General features: G+C 45.7%; 1 protein-coding gene across 1 annotated transcript; it reads right to left on the bottom strand.

The window, feature by feature from the left end:
• Positions 1-22,997, bottom strand: LOC139554892 (AT-rich interactive domain-containing protein 1A-like). Its single transcript, XM_071368137.1, has 4 exons — positions 21,782-22,997; positions 4,023-4,250; positions 2,441-3,217; positions 1-2,318 (listed from the first exon to the last, which is right to left on the bottom strand). Exons 1-4 carry the CDS (start codon positions 22,673-22,675, stop codon positions 2,109-2,111), a joined length of 2,109 nt encoding a protein of 702 aa, XP_071224238.1. The 5' UTR covers positions 22,676-22,997; the 3' UTR covers positions 1-2,108.
• Between the last annotated feature and the right edge of the window lie 613 nt (positions 22,998-23,610).

The following is a 23,610-nucleotide window of genomic DNA, read 5'->3' as shown; positions in this document are numbered from 1 at the left end:
TTCAGTTAGCAACCTGGCTGAAAACAAACAAGGAACCAGCTCAACAGTAAGAGAGAGAGAGTGTGTAGTTCAGTTAGCAACCCGGCTGAAAACAAACAAGGAACCAGCTCAACAGTAAGAGAGAGAGAGAGTGTAGTTCAGTTAGCAACCGGCTGAAAACAAACAAGGAACCAGCTCAACAGTAAGAGAGAGAGTGTGTAGTTCAGTTAGCAACCCGGCTGAAAACAAACAATGAACCAGCTCAACAGTAAGAGAGAGAGAGAGTGTAGTTCAGTTAGCAACCCGGCTGAAAACAAACAATGAACCAGCTCAACAGTAAGAGAGAGAGAGAGTGTAGTTCAGTTAGCAACCCGGCTGAAAACAAACAAGGAACCAGCTCAACAGTAAGAGAGAGAGAGTGTAGTTCAGTTAGCAACCCGGCTGAAAACAAACAAGGAACCAACTCAACAGTAAGAGAGAGAGAGTGTAGTTCAGTTAGCAACCTGGCTGAAAACAAACAAGGAACCAGCTCAACAGTAAGAGAGAGAGAGAGTGTAGTTCAGTTAGCAACCCGGCTGAAAACAAACAAGGAACCAGCTCAACTGGTCCAGCTGGTTTCAACCTCGCTGCCAGCCTGCATGCCGGCTGTCTGGTTTTCCCCTTTCTCGTGGTGGTTGTTGTAGATGTTCTTCAACCAGGACTTGACTGCCGTCAGTTAGGCTTGTGAGTTCCCACAGGAATATGCAGCAGACCAAAACAGACTGAGCCAGGTGCTGACAGCCAAACAGCCCAGTCTGGACGTGCAGTGGCTGAGGTGGCCTTGCTAAAGTTAAATAATGTCCATCATGTTATGTTGAAACCAAAACGGAAATGTCCACAGTGTGAACAATTACGTTTTTCAAAGTCTGATTTTAAAAGGCAGTAGATCTAAGCTATCCTAAAGCTACGTACCTGACACAATGTGCTCTGTTCTGCTTGGGCTATCTGTTGGCATTGGCTAAGGCAGCACTGGCTATATGATATGGCTGAGGCTGCCAGTGTTCTATCTGTACTGTTCTGGCTGAGGTGTTGTCTGCCTGCCAGACTGGGTGTCTGTGGCTGCATGTCTGGGTGAAAGGCAGCATAGCTAATGTTGGCGGGACTAATCTGCACACTGTGTCATGTGCACTCCACGGGGGAAGGTAGGGGGAGGGCTGGCAGTGAGCAATCTGATGGTTCAGACCTCTGCCAGATAAATGGCTCTCATAGCCAATCACACACAGCCGATGGGGGAATCCCCGGGAAACAAATAACCTCCTTGGCCAATGGCTGCGCCCGGAGATAAAGAAATAAACATATAAAGAAATAAAGAAAGAGGGAAACATCCTGAGGACATCCCCCACTGGCACTGACATCTCTCTCCCTCCTCTCCCTCCTCTCACTATTTAAGTCATCTGCTTGCACTTCCTCACTCCCCTCCCTCCCGCTTTCTCTCCCTCTCATTAATGATCTAATTTTTCCCTGCAGACTTGTTCTCTGTCTAAACCTAGAAACAAGCACAGATACTGACTCCTACTGAACTGTCACGCTCTTCCACACACAGAGAGTACGTAGTCAAAGTTCAAAACCATTCAGTTTCATAATCATTTAGCTTATAATTTCCAATCTGGGAATAGATTAACTAAGCATTTGCTAATTAAATAGGGGCGAAATAAAAAGGTCAATTTCAAAGTGAAAAGGAGAATCATTTTTTGTTGTTGGTTTAAGTACCTTTTATTTACCTAATGAATATGTTTCACCTGCTTATCGAGACAGGTTCATTGCGGTTCAGTCGATGTGGCCTTTTAGACCCATCTATCCTCTGTCCTCCCACAGCTCCACCAACCAACCCTTTTCTCACCTCATCCTACTCCCTGTGGAGTGTGAAGAGAACACTCACGTCAGAATAGCTGTCAACCCAGGAGAGAGTGAGGTGATTTTCCCCACGCTCAAGGCTCACCGTCAATAAACACTGAAGTGTGTGTTCCAGCCGATTACCATGTTGAATAGTCAAGGTCAACACAGCCAGCAGTCCAACAGAGGGGATTGGGCCAGAGGAGGTGAACATGCTAAAATCTGGTGCTGGGAAAACATGAATGCTGAGTGGACAACTAAGGAGGTAGAGGTTGTTGTAGTGTGGGAGATTGTGTGTATGTACGTGTGTGTTGAGTGACAGACAGGTAGTGTGTGTTGGGAGTGCTTACTGGTAAACTAGAAGGCCGTCCCTGCATGCTGTCCTCTGCGCCACTCTTGTTGGAAGTCATAGGCTGGTTGGAGGGGGGAGCACTGGACTGGGAGCTGAACGAGTCCTGGGAGAGCTCCTGAATAGAGAGGGAGGATAGAGGGCGAGGAAAAATAGATGAATGTGTGTAAACTGAGGAACCCTGAAAGCCTGAGTAAGCTAATGCCTAGGCCTTAGTTCAGCGGATACGTGATGTTTTACCTGTGGCGGAGGTGGAAACCGCTGGAAGGGCGACTGCTGCTGCTGCTGCAGGGGTGGGGTCTGGGAGTAGGGTGAGGGCTGGCCCTGCTGAGACTGACCCTGCTGCTGCTGCAGGGGTGGGGTCTGGGAGTAGGGTGAGGGCTGGCCCTGCTGAGACTGACCCTGCTGCTGTGGGGGTCCACCGTGACCTGGAGATGGGTGGTGGCCCTGGGAGCCCGGGGAGGATTGGTGGCCGGGGGGTGGCTGATGGACTGGGGGTTGTTGATGGCCTGGGGATGGCTGGGCCTGTGGAGGGGCCGCCCTATCTTGCTGCTGCTGCGGGGGTCCTTGCTGCTGCTGCGGGGGTCCTTGTTGCTGCTGCGGGGGTCCTTGTTGCTGCGAGGGGGGTTGCTGCTGTGGAGGCTGCTGCCCCTGCCCTGGGCCTGGGGGTCCTTGCTGCTGAGGGTAGCTGGGCTGGGGGCCCTGACCCTGGGGCCCGGGCTGGCCCTGCTGGGGCCCGGGCTGGCCCTGCTGGGGCCCCGGCTGCTGCGGGGGCTGGGGTGGTCCCTGGTTGTAGGGTGGCTGGGCCTGGGGTGGACCCCCTTGCGGAGGCCCTTGGCCCTGGGGCCCGGGCTGACCCTGCTGGGGGTAGGGGGCCTGGGTTCCAGGGGTAGTCTGGGGCTGCTGGGGGTAGGGGGCCTGCTGCTGGCCAGCGTGTGGTGGGGGACCGTGCGGGCTGTAGTAGCCCTGGCTCTGCTGACCGTAGCCCCCTGGACCCTGCTGCCCAAAGCCGGCCATCTAGAGAAAGGACAAACCGCAATGTAGTCACAGATTTAGTCGCTTTACTATCTACGTCAGTGTCGCAAACTCCCAGTCCAAAATGCGGTCCGCAGGCCCATTTAATGGAGCCCACAGAAAAAAGAAGCAGAGTCCTCTGGTGTACATAAGGACAGTTATTTTAGTCCTATTGAGATCCAGCCCTGCACACACAATTGGCAAAATACAATATATTACGAAATGCACAAAAATTACAAATTGTTTTTCATGAAAAACAATCACATTCAGCGGTTAGCATAAAACGTAATATATTTTTCTACATTAGGCAATATTAAGAGGATTAAATAGCAATACTCTTTACTAGCTGCTCTTTTAAAATGTCACTTGGTGGTCTTGTGGCTTTTCTGTACGTAAAAAGACTTATCGCACAGAACTTTGGCGTCGCATTGTTCTCAAGTAACTCCAAAGACTAGCTGACCGTGCCCAGCAAGTCCACTGGGGAAAGAAAAGCCCTGTCTAGCGGGGTCCTTACCCTCGAAACCATTCAAAGAAAACATGAGGAGTTGAAGACCTGCATCAAACCCACCTGAAGTGGCTGTTGTCTGAGACGGGTAACAATGAGACCAGTCTCCTCTACAGGGTGCCTATAACACCCAACAGGCCTGTCTGTGCGTCTCTAAACTAACAGAGCCGTTTAAGCTGTGACTGCATGGCAGTGTTATGATCTTAAGAGTGTGCTGATCGAGAGAGAGAGAGAGAGAGAGAGAGAGAGAGAGAGAGAGAGAGAGAGAAAGAGGGAGCGAGAAGGATCGACAGCATTACCAACCTGTTGTCCGTATTGCATGCCAGCCATGCCGGTGGGGGTGCGTCCCTGCATGCCCATAGGATACCTTTGAGGCCCCGGGGGTCCATAGCCCTGGCCTGGGTAGGAGGCACCCTGTTGGGCCCCTGGAGGAGGAGGGCCCTGCCCCTGGCCTTGCTGCTGCTGCTGGGAGTAGGGGTTGGCTCCACCATACCCCTGGCCCCGCATCTTCCCTACATGGTCCATAGGGGGCTGGAGAGAGAGGGGGAGGGCTTGTAACCAAACTTAGGACATTCATATGTTTATTTCCATCTTTAACATTGCAATCACTGAACTCCTGAATAAAATCATTTGAACCAATGCAACTCATTAAAATGTGACCGTTTGAGGAATGGTACACAAGCTAAGCAGGAAAAACCACATGAGACGTCACTACGGAGTCCCATAACTAAGCCATGCCGCCGGTGGGGAAAGTGAAACCTATGAGGGTAGAGCTAAAGAATGCCAACAAAACAGTCTGGACGGATTGGTTCCCCACAAAAAAAGGGAAAAAAACTTGGCCATGAATGAATGAGCCCAGTCTCCTCCCTCCATCCCTTCGCCAGGAGCATTTGACTGCCCAGGAGATCAGAATGCCAGAGGGAAGTTAAAGTTACGTTCTGACGTTGGGGAGTGTTCCTATGAAAATAATCTGGAGGAAATAAAAGTATTCGTCTGTCTGTCTGCGGTGGCTGGAAGCGAGCACACCCCTCAGGGGAGAGATACATCATGGGAGAGGACAGGCCTGACCCTGCCTACACCTGGAGTAGAATGGCTGGGGCATCGTCTCACACAAACACACACAGTAACCGCAGTACCAAAAACAGTAGCCGCAATACCAAATACAGTAGTCTCCGAGTCTGACTGAATTGGAGAAATACCACCACCAGTGTTTCCCCTACTACTGAGAGCTGAGGAGGGCTAGTTGGCATCGCTCCACTCTTATCTTTATCTCTGCATTTTTGGAAAAGTACAAGTAAGTAAGTTAGCATTTCACTGTTAGTCTACAGCTGTTGTCTACAAAGCATGTGATAAATACAATTTGATTTGACTACAATACCTGTTGTTTTCTTATACATCTGAGCCAGTGTTCACCTTTGCATGTAAACGCCAGCGGCGGCGACCACCAGCATACAATCAGAGACGATGCTAGTACAGAGGGAGGATGCTTTGAAGTACCAGGCAGCAGCACCTTGAGCCTCTTGGATCCCAAGACAGGACGGCAACACACAGACACAAAGCAACAGACACAACACCTTCTCTCTGCTTCCCATGGTTACTCATCCATGTCATGTTTTTCCCTCCCAAACCAAACCTCAGTGCCTGATTATACAAGACAACCACAGTCTATTTATAGCCCAGACCAGAGAGCAGGAGAGGAGGGAGAGGGCAGTGTGCCTGAAATGTAACAGGTCCCAGCTGTATGGTGTTTGAACCCGTGCCAGAGACCGGCTCCTCTTCTCTCTTCTCCTCCTGTTTTAATAACGCTGTTTTGGCACTGCGTGAATGACACTCGCAATACGGGGGAGGGGGGATGAAACTGGTCTCGTGGGGGCAGCAAGGGGAAGGAGGGGTGGGGGGTTGTCAGCATAAAGAGATACCACATTCTATCCACTCCACATTTTACCTCCAGCCAGCCCAGCCACCCACAGGGCAGGCCTCCCCCCTCTCCAGGGCTACCCCAGGTTCAAGGACAGAGTGTGTGTTACTATACTCCCTAGGGTCATAACAGGACCCTGTCACAGGGAGGTGGTCTCCCGTGACCTCTCCTGCACATTTAACCCTGTCCGTCTGAGTCTGAATGAATGTGCATAACATCCAGCCACACAACGATCCTCTGGCTAGAAAAGATAAATACTGTTTGTTTGCAACCACTTCCAAGTTGGACGTATTAAATGGTTTTATTTGGTTAAAAACAAAATCACCGCCATGATAGCTAGCCTGTATTGCAGAAAAAAGATTGGTTTTCCAAGCTAACAACAGCAGTGTTAAGCTTCAGCACAGTTAGGTCATCACTCCAAGAGAGTTTGGATGTCTGTCTGCCACTAAACTAGGATGATCTGTCCTGTCTAGTCACCTTCCCTCCCTCCAGCCACGTGTACCTACCTAACCCCTGTGTTGACATCTCCATGGCAACCACATATATGCACTGTGAGTAACCTCCTCTAACCTGAGCAGGGTAGAGTCCCAAACGGGCACCGTATTCCCTATATAGTGCACTACTTTTAACTGGAGCCCAATTCCTTATTACATATCCCATAGGGCTCTGGTAAAAATGTGTGCACTTTATAGGGAATTGGGTATTTAAGGCCACTAGCAGCAATTTACCAGCCTCCCTTTTTTAATGATCAATGACAAACACAGACACATAAGAATCACAAATGTAAAACCAGAACAATGGAGGCAGGCGGTCAGTTTATTTGTCATGCGCCAAATACAGTGAAATGCTGACTTAAAACTGCATTGTTGGTTAAGGGCTTGTAAGAAAATACCTACAAAGTAAGAGATAAGAATAACAAATAATGAAAGAGCAGCAGTAAATAACAAATGCGGGGCTATATACAGGGGGTACCGGTACAGAGTCAATACGCGGGGGCACCGGTCAGTCGAGGCAGTTCTGGGGAAGGGAACCAAAGAATGACTGCAGCATTTAAGGTCCAAGAACACGGTGGCCTCCATCATTCTTAAATTAAATGTAAATGCGAAGCTCCCCCGTCCAACCTGACAGGGGGACGCTCCCCCGTCCAACCTGACAGAGGGACGCTCCCCCGTACAACCTGACAGAGGGACGCTCCCCCGTCCAACCTGACAGAGGGACGCTCCCCCGTACAACCTGACAGAGGGACGCTCCCCCGTACAACCTGACAGAGGGACGCTCCCCCGTCCAACCTGACAGGGGGACGCTCCCCCGTCCAACCTGATAGGGGGACGCTCCCCCGTCCAACCTGACAGAGGGACGCTCCCCCGTCCAACCTGACAGAGCTTGAGAAGATCTGCAGAGAAAAATGGGAGAATCTCCCCAAATACAGGTGTGCCAAGCTTTTAGCGTCATACCCAAGAAGACTCAAGGCTGTAATCGCTTCCAAAGGAGCTTCAACAAAGTACTGAGTAAAGGGTATGAATACTTAAGTAAATGTGATATTTCAATTTTTGATAGATTTGCAAACATTTCTAAAAACCTGTTTTTGCGATGTCATTATGGGGGTTTGTGTGTAGATTGAGGGAAATAAATCATTTAATTTTAGAATAAGGCTGTAACGTAACAAAATGTGGAAAAGATCAAGGTCTGAAAACTTTCAGAATGCGCTGTATGCATGTATGTATGTATGAATGTATGTATGTGTGTATGTAAGTATGTATGTGTGTATGTAAGTATGTATGTATGTATGTATGTATGTATGTATGTATGTATGTATGTATGTATGTATGTATGTATGTATGTGTGTGTGTGTGTGTGTGTGTGTGTGTGTGTGTGTGTGTGTGTGTGTGTGTGTGTGTGTGTGTGTGTGTGTGTGTGTGTGTGTGTGTGTGTGTCCATGCAATGGATTGAGATGGGCGTAAGTGTGTGTGTGTACACACACACACACACACACACACACACACACACACTTACGCCCATCTCAATCCATTGCCGGAGACCTAGACTGAAAGCCAATTCATGGTTGATCTGAAAGATGTGGACGGTGTGTCCACATGGCTGGTGTGACAGTTACAGAGGCTCCAGAGGCCAACTCACCATGCGCCTCCCAAATGGTGTAACAACGCGGAGGACTCTGTAGAAGTCCGCATTGACATGGATTGGTTGACGGTAAAACACAAACTCACTTCCTTGACAAGAGCGCTGCGAATCCCAAGAAGAATGCCCTGACTTCTGCTGAGGTCACATCACCATTAAAGAAAATCTAGATCTCTGGCGCCCTCGAGGCATTTGTCTTATTTCATCAAACCGTAAGCATTAAGCATCAGACAAGCTCAATGCATATCGTTTATTTTATTGAAACACACAGAGGATGTCTATATATTGAAAAATACACTTAAAATGTCTGCCAATCGATTGGTTGAAAGAACAGACAATCAGGTGTTTATTTTGTAGGGGACAACCTTAATGTGCTTTAATGAAATCAACTGCACTGATCAATAATATAAACACAACATGTAAAGTGTTGGTCCCTTGCTTCATGAGCTAAAATAAAAAGATCCCAGAAATGTTCCATACGCACAAAAATATTATTTCTTTCAAATTTTGGCAACAAATTTATTAACATCCCTGTTAGTGAGCATTTTATCATTTGTCAAGATATGCCACACCTGTCCGGTGGATGGATATCAAGAAACTGATTAAACAGCATGATTGTTACACAGATGCACATTGTGATGGGGACAATAAAAGGCCACTCTGAAATGTGCAGTTTTGTCACACAACACAATGCCAGTCTCAAGTTGAGGGAGCAAGCAATTGGTATGCTGACCCTATTCCCTCAACCCTTGATCTCCTTACGTGATTCGTTTGCGTCACATGCATGTGACCAATATGTCCTGACCTATAGCATATCATAATCACATCACTACATTGGTTATAACAAACTCAGAACACCGTAACGCGTCATCTGCATCCATTATGCTGTCATGTGACAAACTTGAAACGGGGGAATGTTTACTGGTTGTTCAGGAGGTAAAGGGGAAGTCCGATGTGACAAATAAACTTAACACGTTGTGGAAAATACTGGAGATGAAGAAAAGGAAGGTAAGGCTCAAACACTGAGAGCATTTTATGTGACTAACAGCTGATGTTTGATTACAATGTATTTGTTACAGTTTGGAACAATGTAAACGACACTAAATAAATGATAAAACTGTTGTTCTTATTAAAGAAGCAATAACACTGGCCTTCTTTAGACTAGTTGAGTATCTGGAGCATCAGCATTTGTGGGTTCGATTACAGGCTCAAAATGGCCAGAAACAATATTTTTTTTGCACAAATGTGTTTACATCCCTGTTATTGAGCATTTCTCCTTTGCCAAGATAATCCATCCACCTGACAGGTGTGGCATATCAAGAAGTGGATGAAACAGCATGATCATTACACAGATGCACCTTGTGCTGGGGACAATAAAAGGCCACTCTAAAATGTACCGTTTTGCAACACAATGCCACAGATGTCTCAAATTTTGAGGGAGCATGCAATTGGCATGCTGACTGCAGGAATGTCCACCAGAGCTGTTGCACAAATCAGACAGCTCTCTTGCACACAAAGGAAAAAAAAATTTTTTTGCTACTGCTCAACTCAAGAAATCTCAGTCGACCAACAGCCTATCGACCAAACAATCGACCAGTTGACTAAATGAGGTCAGCCCTACACCAGACACATCAAGGTCGGTATTTCAACATGAGTGTGCAGAAGCATGACTTTTCCCCATTGTAGCCTACAATCTGAGTTCAGTTCTAAACTGACTGGTGAGCATGACAGTAAAAAGATAGCAGTTGAACACAAAGGTTTATGAGCCAACCACAAGATAAGAAGCCAGACACCCTCCCTCCCTCCTCTGTCTCTCTCTACCACACACTGTTCTCTTTCTGTCCACTCATCTAATCAATCACTGGAGGAAACTCCTCCCTCCCTCCGCCCTTTTTTCCCCCTCTTTCCCCCAAATAAATAAATAAATGAAATTAGCACATGGCTAATCTGCATAGAGGAAAGCCAGAGCACTCCTGGCAGAGAAGGTTGAGCAGTTGGGCCTGGGGGGATGGTGGAAGGGACTGATGATACTGGTGCGCCCTTTCTCGCCCAGCGTCTGTGTGTCGCGGTGGACTCAAACAGATGGGCTGGGGGCAGACAATAAACAAGTCCTGCTAATTTAATCCGCCACGTGGCCTAGGATCTACACAGACTATTGTTCTGTTGTAAAGCCCTCCACACATGCACAGTGTGGCTCTAGCACTCAGGGCCTCCCTTATACGGGCTGTCACTGTCACTTAGGCCCTATGACTTGCTGGTCTGTTTTGCGTATGTCAAACATAGATGTTAAGCCATTTAGTACAGCTACTTCAAACCAACTCTAAGAAACAACTTGTAAACCTCCTGAACAGGCCTAATCCAGTGAGTGTTCCCACATGCTAAGGAAAAAGGACTACTCTCTGCTTTCTGACCAGGATGTATGAAGAGGAGCAAGAACACCCATAACAACACGTTCTATACCAGTCAGTCTTCATCCCTGTTCCCCTGACTATCACAGGCCCATAGCAAAAGCTGGTGAAACACTGTTAAAAAACTAACACAACAGCTAAAACAAAAATGCCTATTAACAGTTTATTACCCGTTGGTTTTTAAAATAAATATTACGTCTGGTGAGCCAAATAGTCACCTGTCTGAGCGGGTTTGCAACCATCCATACCTGTTAAAGAGCTAATGTAAACAAAACAAATGTACAGTTGAAGTCAGAAGTTTACATACACTTAGGTTGGAGTCATTAAAACTTGTTTTTCAACCACTCCACAAATTTCTTGTTAACAAACTATAGTTTTGGCAAGTCGGTTTGGACATCTACTTTGTGCATGACACAAGTACATTTTCCAAAAATTGTTTACAGACATTATTTCACTTATAATTCACTGTATCACAATTCCAGTGGGTCAGAAGTTTACATACATTAAGTTGACTGTGCCTTTCAACAGCTTGGAAAATTCCAGAAAATTATGTCATGGCTTTAGAAGCTTCTGATAGGCTAATTGACATCATTTGAGGTGTACCCGTGGATGTATTTCAAGGCCTACCTTCAAACTCAGTGCCTCTTTGCTTGACATCATGGGAAAATCAAAAGAAAACAGCCAAGACCTCAGAAAAAAAATTGTAGACCTCCACAAGTCTGGTTCATCCTTGGGAGCAATTTCCAAACGCCTGAAGGTACCATGTTCATCTGTACAAACAATAGTACGCAAGTATAAACAACATGAGACCACGCAGCCGTCATACCGCTCAGGAAGGAGACGCGTTCTGTCTCCTAGAGATGAACTTACTTTGGTGCGAAAAGTGCAAATCAATCCCAGAACAACAGCAAAGGACCTTGTGAAGATGCTGGAGGAAACCGGTACAAAAGTTTCTATATCCACAGTAAAACGAGTCCTATATCAACATAACCCGAAAGGCCGCTCAGCAAGGAAGAAGCCACTGCTCCAAAACCGCCATTAAAAAAGCCAGACTACGGTTTGCAACTACACATGGGGACAAAGGTCGTACTTTTTGGAGAAATGTCCTCTGGTCTGAAGAAACAAAAATAGAACTGTTTGGCCATAATGACCATTTGTTATGTTTGGAGGAAAAGGGGGACGCTTGCAAGCTGAAGAACACCATCCCAACCGTGAAGCACAGTGGTGGCAGCATCATGTTGTGGGGGTGCTGTGCTGCAGGACAGACTAGTGCACTTCACAAAATAGATGGCATCATGAGGATGGAAAATGTTGTGGATATATTGAAGCAACATCTCCAGACATCAGTCAGGAAGATAAAGCTTGGTCGCAAATGGATCTTCCAAATGGACAATGACCCCAAGCATACTTCCAAAGTTGTGGCAAAATGGCTTAAGGACAACAAAGTCAAGGTATTGAAGTGGCCATCACAAAGCCCTGACCTCAATCCCATAGAAAATGTGTGGTCAGAACTGAAAAAGCGTGTGCGAGCAAGGAGGCCTACAAACCTGACTCAGTTACACCAGCTCTGTCAGGAGGAATGGGCCAAAATTCACCCAACTTATTGTGGGAAGCTTGTGGAAGGCTACCCGCAACGTTTGACCCAAGTTAAACAATTTAAAGGCAATGCTACCAAATACTAATTGAGTGTATGTAAACTTCTGACCCACTGGGAATGTGATGAAAGAAATAAAAGCTGAAATAAATCATTCTCTCTACTATTATTCTGACATTTCACATTCATATAATAAAGTGGTGATCCTAACTGACCTAAGACAGGGAATTTTTACTCTGAGTGAATGTCAGGAATTGTGAAAAACTGAGTTTAAATGTATTTGGCTAAGGTGTATGTAAACTTACGACTTCAACTGTATACAAGTTAAACCCATGCCCGCCACTCTTACAACCGCATTGGTTAGGACTCTAAGCTGACCGCTAGAAGACTGGAATAAAACAAGAAAATGACCTCCTCTCCTGCTTACGCCCCCCATCGTCTGGGGAGGGAGTGGGGACTGATGTACCACACTACTACAGCAGTACACACCCAGATGTTCCTCCAGCTGTTCGCAAAAAGTCTAAAGATTTACAGGACAAAAAGATTAAACACAGGAGCTCACACACACATGGATTAAAAACGCTTCAGTTTAACCCGTTGGAAGCTAACGGGATGAAACAAGGTTAACCTTTAGTTTTGAGCCTAAAACCTACATAAAAGATGAGGCTGTTATGAGAATCATTCTCTTCCCTGTGAGCTGATCTTGTCCAGAGGGGCCAGGTCTATTTCGCCTTCGGGCTGGTAGCTTTCACTTGGCACAGCCCGTCGGGCCACAGGACAAGTCACCTGAATGTTCAACTCTACTATAAGACTAGATAGGCTACTCTTTTTTTCAAATGGAGTATTTTCCCAATATTGTCTGTAAAGAACTGTCTGGCCTAGGTTGGGAGAAGAACACAAAGCTGTAGCCTTCATACACAATATTACAGATTAAATATATCTACTCAGCAACCAAAATGTATTCTCCCATTTGACAGAACAATTATTTTTTTCAGGCTTTTTCTTCTTCTATAGGCAGTATAATATCAGACAGGAGACTGAACAGGACCCTCCACTGCAGAACATTAACTTTACTAGGGTAGGGGGCAGCATTGGGAATTTTGGATGAAAAGCGTGCCCAAATTAAACTGCCTGCTACTCAGCCATAAAAGCTAGAATATGCATATAATTAGTAGATTTGGATAGAAAACACTCTGAAGTTTCTAAAACGGTTTGAATGATGTCTGTGAGTAAAACAGAACTCATATGGCAGGCAAAAACCTGAGAAAAAATCCAACCAGGAAGTGGGAAATCTGAGGTTTGTAGTTTTTCAACTCTTTGCCTATCGAATACACAGTGTCTATGGGGTCAAATTGCACTTCCAATGGCATCCACTAGATGTCAACAGTCTTTTGAACCTTGTTTGATGCTTCTACTGTGAAGTGGGGGCGAATGATAGGGGAATGAGTCCGAGGTCTGCCAGAGAGCCACGAGCTCAGTCTCGCGCGTTCACGTGAGAGTGAGCTCTGTTCCATTGCAATTCTACAGACAAAGGAATTCTCCGGTTGGAACATTATTGAAGATTTATGTTAAAAACATCCTAAAGATTGATTCTATACTTCGTTTGACATGTTTCTACGGACTGTAATATAACTTTTTGGACTTTTCGTCCGTACTTTCCGCTGGACTTGCACGCCCGTCGTGAGTTTAGATTGTGTACTGAACGCGCAAACAACAAGGAGGAATTTGGACGTAAATGATGGACATTATCGAACAAAAACATTTATTGTGGAACTGGGATTCCTGGGAGTGCATTCTGATGAAGATCATCAAAGGTAAGTGAATATTTATAATACTATTTCTGACTTCTGTTGACTCCACAGCATGGCGGATATCTGTTTGGCGCCGTACTCAGATTATTGCATGGTTTGCTTTTTCGTAAAGTTTTTTGAAATCTGACAAAGCGGTTGCATTAAGGAGAAGTGGATCTAAAATTACATGCATAACAGTTGTATCTTTTATCAATGTTTATGTTATGAGTATTTCTGTAAATTGATGTGGCTCTCTGCAAAATCACCGGATGTTTTGGAACTACTGAACATAACGCACCAATGTAAACTCATATTTTTTGATATAAATATGAACTTTACCGAACAAAACATACATGTATTGTGTAACATGAAGTCCTATGAGTGTCATCTGATGAAGATCATCAAAGGTTAGTGATTAATTTTATCTATATTTCTGCTTTTTGTGACTCCTCTCTTTGGCTGGAAAAATGGCTGTGTTTTTCTGTGACTTGGCTCTGACCTAACATAATCGTTTGGTTTGCTTTCGTCGTAAAGCCTTTTTGAAATCAGACACTGTGGCTGGATTTACAACAAGTGTACCTTTAAAATGGTGTAAAATACATGTATGTTTGAGGAATTTGAATTATGGGATTTCTGTTGTTTTGAATTTGGCGCCCTGCAGTTTCACTGGCTGTTGACGAGTTGGGACGCTACCGTCCCACATACCCTAGTGAGGTTAACCTGTGACCCTCAGACCAGACCCATCTTCTAGCCAGGTCCCTCATATCCTGAAGAGATGCCAGGGCTGCTGGTGGTTGGACTCCATGGGGTACAACCCTAGAATAACTCAGATTTTTTATTGGCCAACCATCAATATCCTGCCTTGCTCAAATTTCATTAGCCATGCTTTTTTCACCAACCCAGAACTTAAGACATTTGCAGCTAATACGGAATTATTTTGGTTTAAAGGTACTGTCATGGATAAATAGGCTATGTGGCCCATTAGGCTAGCTTCTATTTTAGCCAGTAGAGTGGGCCTGTTTTATGCATCAGCCAAAGAGATAAGACAATCCCATGACGCCCCAGCAACAGGTCACATGATGTCCTCGGGTGTTTATACAAGACTAACCACAAGCCACGATGACCTCAGTGGCCTGGATGACCCCGTACGATAATAAGATTGTCACTCAGTCAATACACTACCATTTACATGCCAGAAATACCCAGCTGAACCAAGCCAGCGGGGCCAAGCCAGGCAGGCAGGAACAGAGGGTGCTTAAAGATCTGTCTGGGTCACGCGCCTAACCCACTAACACACACAGTCAGACAACACCTGACTGACTGACGCCATTCACCCTAGTCTCAACTGACTCAGGTAGCGGTAGTTGGTCGCCGTTATAGGTAAGCACGCCTCAGAGGGGGAGTAGAACCGTTGGACTGGTGAATTTGCACATCTAGCACTCCAATAGAACAAAGCAACAACAGCAACACACACACATTTCGCTAAGCAACAGTTAGGCCTGAGACATGCAAATCCTGGGGTCGTGGAGAGGTTGATGCATGGCGGGAGACATCAACGCTGCAGCATGCCACACCTACACCTGGTCTACATGGTGGTGGAGCCTGAGGCCCAAGGAGAAACAATACTAAACAGGTTTCAGAGCAGTAGAACCAAATGAGAGTCAGTAACTGTACCATTTCACTTTAACTTGAGAAATATACATTTGGGTTTTCTCAAACCTCATCAACGATGGTATTCCCCAAAATGCATTGCAAGGAGACTCTGCAACGACCGCTTTCCCATCCCTCATGAAGCCAATGGCATTTTAGCACAGAGAGCTAGCCTGAGCAGAGCTGTGTATGAAAAGCTGTGAGGTACAGTAACAAAATGTCCCCACCCCCCACAATCAACAGCTGAACCGCCCTTCCCCACTCAGCAGTCAAACATTTACAGGTTAACCTGCTTCTCTATAAAACACATATACAGGTTAACCTGCTTCTCTATAAAACACACATTTACAGGTTAACCTGCTTCTCTATAAAACACACATTTAAAGGTTAACCTGCTCCTCTATAAAACACACATTATACATCACGTGAATTAAGTCTGCAGCCACGCTAGCATATAACTGTGCTAATCTAGTGCTTTTTAAAGATAAACCACCTAAATGTGTAAATAAATGAATTACCCTTACATTCCAACCGTGGAGTCAAGCAACAGCCTAAGTTTGACTTTTTGCCCAAACATGGGGAGAGAGAAGAATGACAGAATTGAATAGGTTTGCAGTTTTGTTTTTTTAAATGTGTGTAGTCCTAAATAAATGCTAGCCTTTGTTTTTAAGCTGCACATGGATCTCCAGTCCATCTTGTAGGCTTCACCTAGTGGTAGACCACTAGCATGGCCCCAACCCCATACCACTGCTCTCAGGGCAGTGGCTGGTAAAAGTAAAAGGAGAGAATGATTTGAGGATGGGAAAAAAGTGTAAGAGTGGCCTGATTAGGGCAGGAAAAAGTGGTGGACACAACGTGTGGAATGAGAGAATACTGACTGTAGGGTAAGAGGGGGACAAAAGACGAGAGAGGAACTGTAGTCCGTATGCACCACCTCCTAGACTGTTGGCGGAGGGCGGAAAACCACTAGTCTGTCTGTCTGACTGAAGAGACGGATGACTGGTGGCACGTGGAGCACTGAGCCAGTCACAGAGAGAAGATCCTCCCGAGGCATCCGCCACGTGGGAACACACAGCCAAGCGCGCGTGCACGCACACACGCACACACACACAGCTGTCACAGGCAGCCAAAGATCATACACAAAAACCTTCCCACGGGGATCACCCACACACTTTCTCCCCCTCTCACACACAGGATCAGCCATACACTTTCTCCCCCTCTCACACACAGGATCAGCCACACACTTTCTCCCACTCTCACACACAGGATCAGCCACACACTTTCCCCCCCTCTCACACACAGGATCAGCCACACACTTTCTCTCCCTCTCACACACAGGATCAGCCACACACTTTCTCCCCCTCTCACACACAGGATCAGCCACACACTTTCTCCCCCTCTCACACACAGGATCAGCCACACACTTTCTCCCCCTCACACACACAGGATCAGCCACACACTTTCTCCCCCTCACACACACAGGATCAGCCACACACTTTCTCCCCCACACACACACAGGATCAGCCACACACTTTCTCCCCCTCTCACACAGGATCAGCCACACACTTTCTCCCCCTCACACACACAGGATCAGCCACACACTTTCTCCCCCTCACACACACAGGATCAGCCACACACTTTCTCCCCCTCACACACACAGGATCAGCCACACACTTTCTCCCCCTCACACACACAGGATCAGCCACACACTCTCTCCCCCTCACACACACAGGATCAGCCACACACTTTCTCCCCCTCACACACACAGGATCAGCCACACACTTTCTCCCCCTCACACACACAGGATCAGCCACACACTCTCTCCCCCTCACACACACAGGATCAGCCACACACTTTCTCCCCCTCACACACACAGGATCAGCCCGTCACACAGGGCACACACAAACGAGGCAGCGCTCTGTCCTGGCCGTTTGGCGTGTGGATAATCATTAGTCAGCACTGCAGGCAGACAGACAGGATAGAATCCTTGAGTGCACAGCCACAATATAGTAGAGCACACCTCACAGTTCCCACCACCTCACTGGCTATAGCAGTGTTTCTCAACCCTGGTCCTCTCAAGTACCTCCAAACAGTACATCTCGGTTGCAGAGATTGACAACATTTCACCTTAAAAATCAGTAATCATGTTCCTATCAATATTTACCTATTCCACAAACTGGTAAAGCCATCACCCGTCAGTATGGGCAGACTAGTTTTAGTCCGGTCAAACTCAAACTAGACTTTGGTCCACCACATCAAGGTCCCCTCTGTCAAACTTCAGTACCACAGACAGACACACGAACGCAACCTTGGTCTAGCTGAATGTGTGGCCAACTACCGTATGTCCATGTTGGTCGCTTCAAATTATCCAGGGATTGTGTTGTCACAAAAATAAAATGGCCACAAACTTTATTGGACACCAACCAGATGTGATTTTAGCCTGGTGTGTGTTGTTCTCTCACAGAAAAGGGTCTGTCTGTCTGTCTGCGGTCAACTAGACAGGCATTAGGCTAGACAGCTCTCATCTTCATATATGCCTCAAAGAAAATGAGCTCCTCCAACCGACCTTCATCAAGCAAATGGGTTTCTTCAGCAATCAATCAATTTGCCCTTTTAAAAGCAACATTTGTCACAAAGTGCCCTGTCGTAAATCGGGACTAGACCCCAAAAGAGCAAGCAAAACTCTTTTCCATTCACTCTAAGCCCCAGGGTCTCAGCACCAGCCCCCTAAAAACCTGGGCAGCGTTTAGGGAAGTAGACAGTGATGACCTCTGTCCATAGATCTGTACAAACACATCAACTCCAGAAACAGAAACGCATTGTCAGTAACAGTGACATTGTAGCCTAGGCAGGCACAGCTAATTAACGAGAAGGCTGAGGAGAGGCAATGGCATTTATATTCCGACGTAACAACTGTACGAGCACGAGTATGTGAACAGCCCAATTCAAGAATAACATATGTCGATCACACAATGGATTTTAACAACATAACAGGATTTAACACAAGGCTCTCAGAGGGGATTGCCACTGGAAACGGCATAATAGTTTGTTTCTTCGACTCTCCAGCAGCTCCACATGCAGAGCTGTGGCTGAATGCATCACAAATTGCAGTCCTGGGTTTTAAATTGTCCACTACACAGCTTGCCTACAGGAGAATGAACAGGAGTCTGCAAACACCTGAGAGAAGGAATGAAAGTGTCTTTAAGACAGGTATTCCCAGTGGCATCATACAAGTCTCTTGGGGAGAATAATAAAACAGAGGAAAGAACAGTCCACAGACTGCTGAAAAATGTAGCAGTCATAGTCAACTAATTCAGTGGTTCCCAACCAGGGGTACTAGGACCCCAGGGGGTACTTAGCCTATCCACAGGGGGTACTTGAGAAGACTCGTGAGACCATAGGCCTACTGTTAAAATGCACGAGGGGGTACTTCAGGGGTACACCGGGCAGAGCAAAATTCTATTGGTGATACAGTAAGCGAAAAAGGTTGGGAACAACTGAGCTAACCAATAACAACTTGTTTAAAATGCTTTTTTTTTTAAATGTAACCCTAACCTTGAATATCATGTGAACAACACGTGCAAATGACATAATTGCCAAGAAACGGAAATGAACAAATTCCATCTAAACTTCAATGGATAGAAATGACAAATAGGCCTGGCTATTCAATATTCAGGAGGTTAACTCTACACCTAGCCTACATGTGGTTAATAACATTCTAAAACCGGAAGTCTGTTGACATGATTACACACAGTGTAGCATCAAGTGAAAGTAATCATAGTAACTTGGCTGACACCTTGGCTGCTTGTAAACACTACAACTTCTCCAGCCATTCAGATCCTCTCACACAACACCAGTCAGATTCTATTACAGGGCACTACACAACCTGAAACTATGTAGAACCACACAAAAACACCAGTCAGATTCTATTACAGGGTACTACACAACCTGAAACTATGTAGAACCACACAAAAACACCAGTCAGATTCTATTACAGGGCACTACACAACCTGAAACTATGTAGAACCACACAAAAACACCAGTCAGATTCTATTACAGGGTACTACACAACCTGAAACTATGTAGAACCACACAACACCAGTCAGATTCTATTACAGGGCACTACACAACCTGAAACTATGTAGAACCACACAAAAACACCAGTCAGATTCTATTACAGGGCACTACACAACCTGAAACTATGTAGAACCACACAACACCAGTCAGATTCTATTACAGGGCACTACACAACCTGAAACTATGTAGAACCACACAAAAACACCAGTCAGATTCTATTACAGGGTACTACACAACCTGAAACTATGTAGAACCACACAAAAACACCAGTCAGATTCTATTACAGGGTACTACACAACCTGAAACTATGTAGAACCACACAACACCAGTCAGATTCTATTACAGGGTACTACACAACCTGAAACTATGTAGAACCACACAACACCAGTCAGATTCTATTACAGGGCACTACACAACCTGAAACTATGTAGAACCACACAACACCAGTCAGATTCTATTACAGGGCACTACACAACCTGAAACTATGTAGAACCACACAACACCAGTCAGATTCTATTACAGGGTACTACACAACCTGAAACTATGTAGAACCACACAACACCAGTCAGATTCTATTACAGGGCACTACACAACCTGAAACTATGTAGAACCATACAACACCAGTCAGATTCTATTACAGGGCACTACACAACCTGAAACTATGTAGAACCACACAACACCAGTCAGATTCTATTACAGGGTACTACACAACCTGAAACTATGTAGAACCACACAACACCAGTCAGATTCTATTACAGGGCACTACACAACCTGAAACTATGTAGAACCACACAACACCAGTCAGATTCTATTACAGGGCACTACACAACCTGAAACTATGTAGAAGCACACAACACCAGTCAGATTCTATTACAGGGCACTACACAACCTGAAACTATGTAGAACCACACAACACCAGTCAGATTCTATTACAGGGCACTACACAACCTGAAACTATGTAGAACCACACAACACCAGTCAGATTCTATTACAGGGCACTACACAACCTGAAACTATGTAGAACCACACAACACCAGTCAGATTCTCCAACAGAACTCCAGTCTCTCCTCTTAGTGCTGATCCTAGATCAGCTAGGAGCACTATTCTAGCATTGGGGAAACAGTCACACCTACTCCCTCTGCTGTTCCAGAGTCAGCACTAGAGCTCTGCCACATCTCCAATCTGTCTGTGGAGCTGTACATGCATGTAGAAGTAGAAACACAATATTTTTGCATGTAGTCTACGGCTGAGATTTTACCTAGATTTACGCTAAACAAACACAACTAATGTATTATTTGAGTGTCAGGCAATACAGTTATCATGCAAATTACTAGAGGAACTTACACAGCATCATGTGTTCAATGAAACCATCCAGAAAGCATATTTTGCAGTGTTGTTTAATTTCGCATGCATGGACACAAAAATAACATGTAGGCTGCTGCATGCTGACCACAATACAAATCAATATTTTGTTTGCATTTCATTCAGGCTAAATGTCATGCAACATAATCCCTTAAACAGGCTAAAGTACGTGAATAACATTAGTAATGTCATGTTGACATTGCCAGAGCTGATGTGGCTGATTTCTGCAGCGTTATAATGCAATTATAAATGACCAGGAGCAGTGGATGGGGAGCCAATCAGATCTCAGCCAGCATGTCGACCTAAGACCAACTGTCTCCTGGCTTTGACAGAAGGACTTTACCTCCATAATTCAAATCTCAAAGCAAACAAAACTGATTTCACTGAAATCACTGGCGTGTTTACTGGCGATACATAGACAACTCAGGGATACATGGGCAAAATATAACGTCTATCGTTAGCTACAATGTAACAATCGGAAGATAAACGTTACAACCTAACAACTCGCGGGAAAATATTGCAGCTGAAGGATAGTCATTTGCTACATTTACAAACATCGACCACAGTCACTTTCAATGACAGAAGTGTACTTTTTATACATATAAAATCCGCTCTACTTGCTTATAACAAATGTTCCAATATAATCGCACGTCATCTGTTCCATTTACATCTTTCTATTTAGAATTGGTGTTAAAGCTTGCAACAAACTTAGGGTGTACATGGAGTGGATATAGCACAAAAATACATTTTAGCAGGGATTCGTTAGCGACATAGCTAGCTGGGGGAAATAACCTTAATTGTGCTTTATACAGACGAAGTTGAAGAAGTACAAGTTCTGATAAGCAAAGAAAGAAAACACCTTTAGCCCAATTTCTCCTCACACTCGTGTCCCCTTTGCCCCGAACCAAGCAAAATCTTTACTAGCTCAGTGAGTTTGGTATTTTAGCACAGACATAGCTTGTTTCTCTGTTTAAATGCTCTTATAGGAGGTGGTGTAGGGAGAAAACACAGAGGCAGCCATTTTAGAGAGCTAGATACTGTTATCTACTTTGGCAATGGCTGGTCCACCACAACACAGAGCGGTCTGTAACTTGCTCAAAGTGCACCAGTACTGAGAGAAAGTTTACCTGGTTTCTGTTCAGAGGTTGTCCCGTGTTCCCTGGGCTCATAGGCGGCTGGTGGCTCCTTTGTTGCCAACCCGGATGACCCCCACCATATTGACTGCTGGCCATATCTGCTGCTCCCTTGCTAGCCCCTTCCTGGTTACTATAGTCTCCTTGTGGGTAGTTCTGGTAGCTCCTCGTGGAGCTTGGAGACGTTAGGAGCTGATTTAATGTCGGGGTAGACGTGGGCTGTGTGTTTCCCATGTTATACCTCTGATTATTGTACGAGGCAGCCATGGCTGTAGTTCCGCCTGCTGGCTGTTGCTTGACTGGCTGCCCCCCAGCCGCCGGGGGCTGGTTATTACGCGGGGAATTCATGGCGTATCCTTGGCCCTGATAAGAAGTCCGGTTCGGGAAGGGGCTGTAGTTGTTAAAATGGTTGGGGAAGCCGTGGTCGTGTGAGTTGGGCGGGTATGGGTCCATCATGTTACCTGACTGCACTGCCGGCCCCGCTGCAGCTGCCATGCCAGGGCTTTGTTGTCCGCCATGTTGATGAAAAGGGCCCCGGCTGTAGTGCTGGTTGTACTCGTAAGGAGGTGGAGGGAATGAGCCCTGGTGGTGATGGCCCATCCCGGGGTGGTTATTCCCCTCCGGTCCCCCCGTATCATTTTGGTTGTTATTATTCACCCTGGACGAGTTCCCGTTCTTCATGTCAGGCTCCACACCTCCTACATTTCCAGCATCGGCCCCGTCCTGCAGATCCTTCTGGCCCGGAGATCCGTTGTCAGATCCAGGTTCCTTATTTTCATGTTGTTTCTCTCCCGGTACCGACTCCTCCAGTGGGTCCCGATCCGGCTTTTTAAGTTCGGATGGCGGGCTAGTGTTGAGAGTGGCGACGCTAGCGACCTGCGCGGCCATGATATCCCTCTCTGCCTCTCACAGCGAGTCACTCACAATCGAGCTCTCTGAATAGCATTAAACATAAATACAATTATTTATAACAATGTACCCGTGTCCCGGATCATTCCCCCTACCTCCGGACCGAATCCGGCATCCACTCCCGTCCCCGATTCGACTGGAAAGTTACCGGAAGAATATAAATAAGAATCTAGGGAATAAAATTACCCGACAGAAAATGTGGGGAGGCTTCTGTTACAGAACGAGAGTATCAGCAAGACACCGACCAAACCAGCACGAGGCTCCGCGAGACACAGCCATTTTGCTGAGGCGTTCAGACGAACGCAAAACACGGAGCGGAGTTTACCAGTAGGTAGGAGGCGACTAGGATACGAAAAGCAGGGATGGATAAAGGATGTATTTGGTTTAAATTAATTTGAAGGGGTTATAGAACTAGAGACTCTAGCAGAAGATGATAAATAATGTGACTTGGAAATGTAACATGATTCATAACATTCAACATTGCTTCTGTTTTGTGGACAAACACAGAATCTTTAAAGCATTAGTTATTTTCATTGGAGGCGATATATTTGTCTCAAAGCTTCATTCTACTATTATGAAAATGAGAACTTTATTACAAATCTGCATAGTTATAATGCATTTCGTTTTTCACTTTATACAGAGTAGACACACACATGAAGATATTACTGAGATACTTTGTATAATTCTACACACAATAGAAGTATATGTTTATAACTGTGTCTTATCATACAGTAACAGAGTATTAAGATTGTGAGTGACTCCTTCCGTGTGCCAGGAGAGAATGAGAGAACTAGCAGAAGCAGAGGGCTTGATCTGTAGAGAGGAAAGCATGAAATTACTGTGTGTGTGTGTTTGCGTGCGTGTGTGTGTGTGTGTGTGTGTGTGTGTGTGTGTGTGTGTGTGTGTGTGTGTGT

This window comes from Salvelinus alpinus, chromosome 26, assembly GCF_045679555.1.
Source record: "Salvelinus alpinus chromosome 26, SLU_Salpinus.1, whole genome shotgun sequence".
Classification (NCBI taxonomy): domain Eukaryota; kingdom Metazoa; phylum Chordata; class Actinopteri; order Salmoniformes; family Salmonidae; genus Salvelinus; species Salvelinus alpinus.
The sequence above is the reverse complement of the archived record's forward strand: the minus strand, read 5'-3'. Positions and strand labels throughout refer to the sequence as shown.

Excerpts from the sequence above, each read along its gene's own strand:
- LOC139554892 (XM_071368137.1), bottom strand. The coding sequence starts at position 22,675 with ATGGCCGCGCAGGTCGCTAGCGTCGCCACTCTCAACACTAGCCCGCCA. Across the intron at positions 4,251-21,781 it reads AACCTCTGAACAGAAACCAG|CCCCCTATGGACCATGTAGG; the intron begins GTAAACTTTCTC and ends CTCTCTCTCCAG. Across the intron at positions 3,218-4,022 it reads GCATGCAATACGGACAACAG|ATGGCCGGCTTTGGGCAGCA; the intron begins GTTGGTAATGCT and ends TCCTTTCTCTAG.